Source organism: Echinops telfairi, unplaced genomic scaffold (assembly GCF_000313985.2).
Source record: "Echinops telfairi isolate 266 unplaced genomic scaffold, ASM31398v2 ScPeMD7_21;HRSCAF=78, whole genome shotgun sequence".
NCBI classification, from domain to species: Eukaryota; Metazoa; Chordata; class Mammalia; order Afrosoricida; family Tenrecidae; genus Echinops; species Echinops telfairi.
Genome location: NW_022103918.1, coordinates 6,185,781 through 6,187,623, shown reverse-complemented (window position 1 = coordinate 6,187,623; position 1,843 = coordinate 6,185,781). Strand labels below are relative to the sequence as shown.

At 35.2% G+C, this 1,843-nt stretch overlaps 1 protein-coding gene across 1 annotated transcript in view; it reads right to left on the bottom strand.

Moving 5' to 3' along the window:
* The window catches only part of AEBP2 (AE binding protein 2), an 85,158-nt gene that overhangs the window by 8,230 nt on the left and 75,085 nt on the right, over positions 1 to 1,843 (bottom strand). Inside the window, exon 8 of the mRNA XM_004713783.3 lies at positions 1,481 to 1,548. Coding sequence (XP_004713840.2) covers positions 1,481 to 1,548 — 68 coding nt within the window. The remainder of the gene's footprint in view (positions 1 to 1,480; positions 1,549 to 1,843) is intronic.

The following is a 1,843-nucleotide window of genomic DNA, read 5'->3' as shown; positions in this document are numbered from 1 at the left end:
GAAAATTGAGAACCTGAGAACCTAACGTCGGGGGTTTAAATGGAGAGAAAATGTTTTGAGAAACGATGTACAAATGCGCTTTACACAATTGATGTGTTTATGGATTGGGATAACAGTTGTATGAGCCCCTAATAAAATGTTAAAAAAGAAAAAAAAATTATAGTAACAGCTGAAAAACAAAACCAGACATCCATGCACACAGATTTACTAACCAGTTTGTCATAGAGTAATATTTCCATCCAGTTCAGGCCTTTAAAATCTTCCGGACCTCTCCTAGTCCTCAAAGTTAATCTCTATTCAGTACCCAAATTATCTAGTCACCAAATTTAAAATCACATCCCCAACTAAGACTCTTAAAAGGTTCACTTAAGCTTTTAGGGCAGGAATATTCTTAGTATGATGCACAAAATCTTCATAACCTGGTCTTCCAACCTCATTTTGTTTTACTTTTTGCCTTGAACTCTTCCGGCCACATACTGAAAATTGTTTTCTAAATTAAGAAATACATAAAAGAACCTTTCCTATCTGACCAACAAATTACAGCTCAAGCAACACTTTCCAAGCTCTCTGGTATTGCGAGTGGGTATTCATGTTCTAGAAAAAGAATGACTATGTAACACACACTGCACACAGCAGCAAAACAAAATTAATGCCACTCTCCTATAACGAAATCAGCATTCTAAACAAAAGCAAAGTATTCTCAATCCTCATTTTAAACATTTATTAAAAACCATTTTTTAAATTAAATTTTGAATCCCAGACTGCATTGAGATTTAATATAATCCCAAAATCAGATCTGGAGATGCTAAATCAAAGTAACTAGAGAAAAACAACATAAGCTATAGAAACAATGTAAATCAACAGTAAGCAAGCTAGTACCATATATACTAAAGTACAAGCCAACCGAATATCTACGGAAGCACCCAATTTTACCACAAAAACTGCATAAAAATGTGCTGAAAAATTCCGTTTATACTCAAGTATATATGTTAACTGGTTACTAGGATTCTGCTGACCTCTTCTGGAGAAGCCATGAAAACACTTTTTTTTCCTATTTAAAAAATAAGCCATCTCGCTCGCACATGTTTATTTTTGTAACTAGAATTTCCTAAGAAAGTGGTTTGATGGGAACCGATTACAAGGATCTACATGGGACCTCCTCCCTGGGGGGACGGACAACAGAAAAGTGGGTGAAGGGAGACGTCGGACAGGGCAAAATATAACAAAATAATAATTTATAAATTATCAAGGGTTCATGAGGGAGGGGGGAAGGGGGAGCGAGGTGAAAAAATGAGGAGCTGATACCAAGGGTTCCAGTAGAAAGCAAATGTTTTGAGAATGATGATGGCAACAAATGTACAGATGTGCTTGACATAATGGATGGATGGATGGATTGTGATAAGAACTGTATGAGCCCCCAATAAAATGATTAAAAAATACTAGATTCATCTATTAAGTATATATTATTTCAAATACTTACATGTCTTCAGGCATCCAGTGAAGCAAAAGTTTTATCTTTCCAGAATCCTCTTTTCTCTTAGCTATTACCTATTAATGACACGAAAGGGTTAAAAAATGTTTAATGTACCATTTTAAAGGGCCCTGGGCCAAAATTGAGAACTTTAAGTATTCATATTACCAAGACATTCTCTGCTTTGCTAACACTCACACTTCTCACAAAATCGAAAGCTCCTTGAAGGAGTAAAGACTGTATCCCTGGTACTTTTGCACCTTACCGCCTATAGCATAATTTAGCTTCAACAGTAATCTAAATAAAAAGTAATTTGGAATCTAAAATAAAAAAATAAATCTGAATTCAGGAAACCCTGAAGAGTTCAGAGGT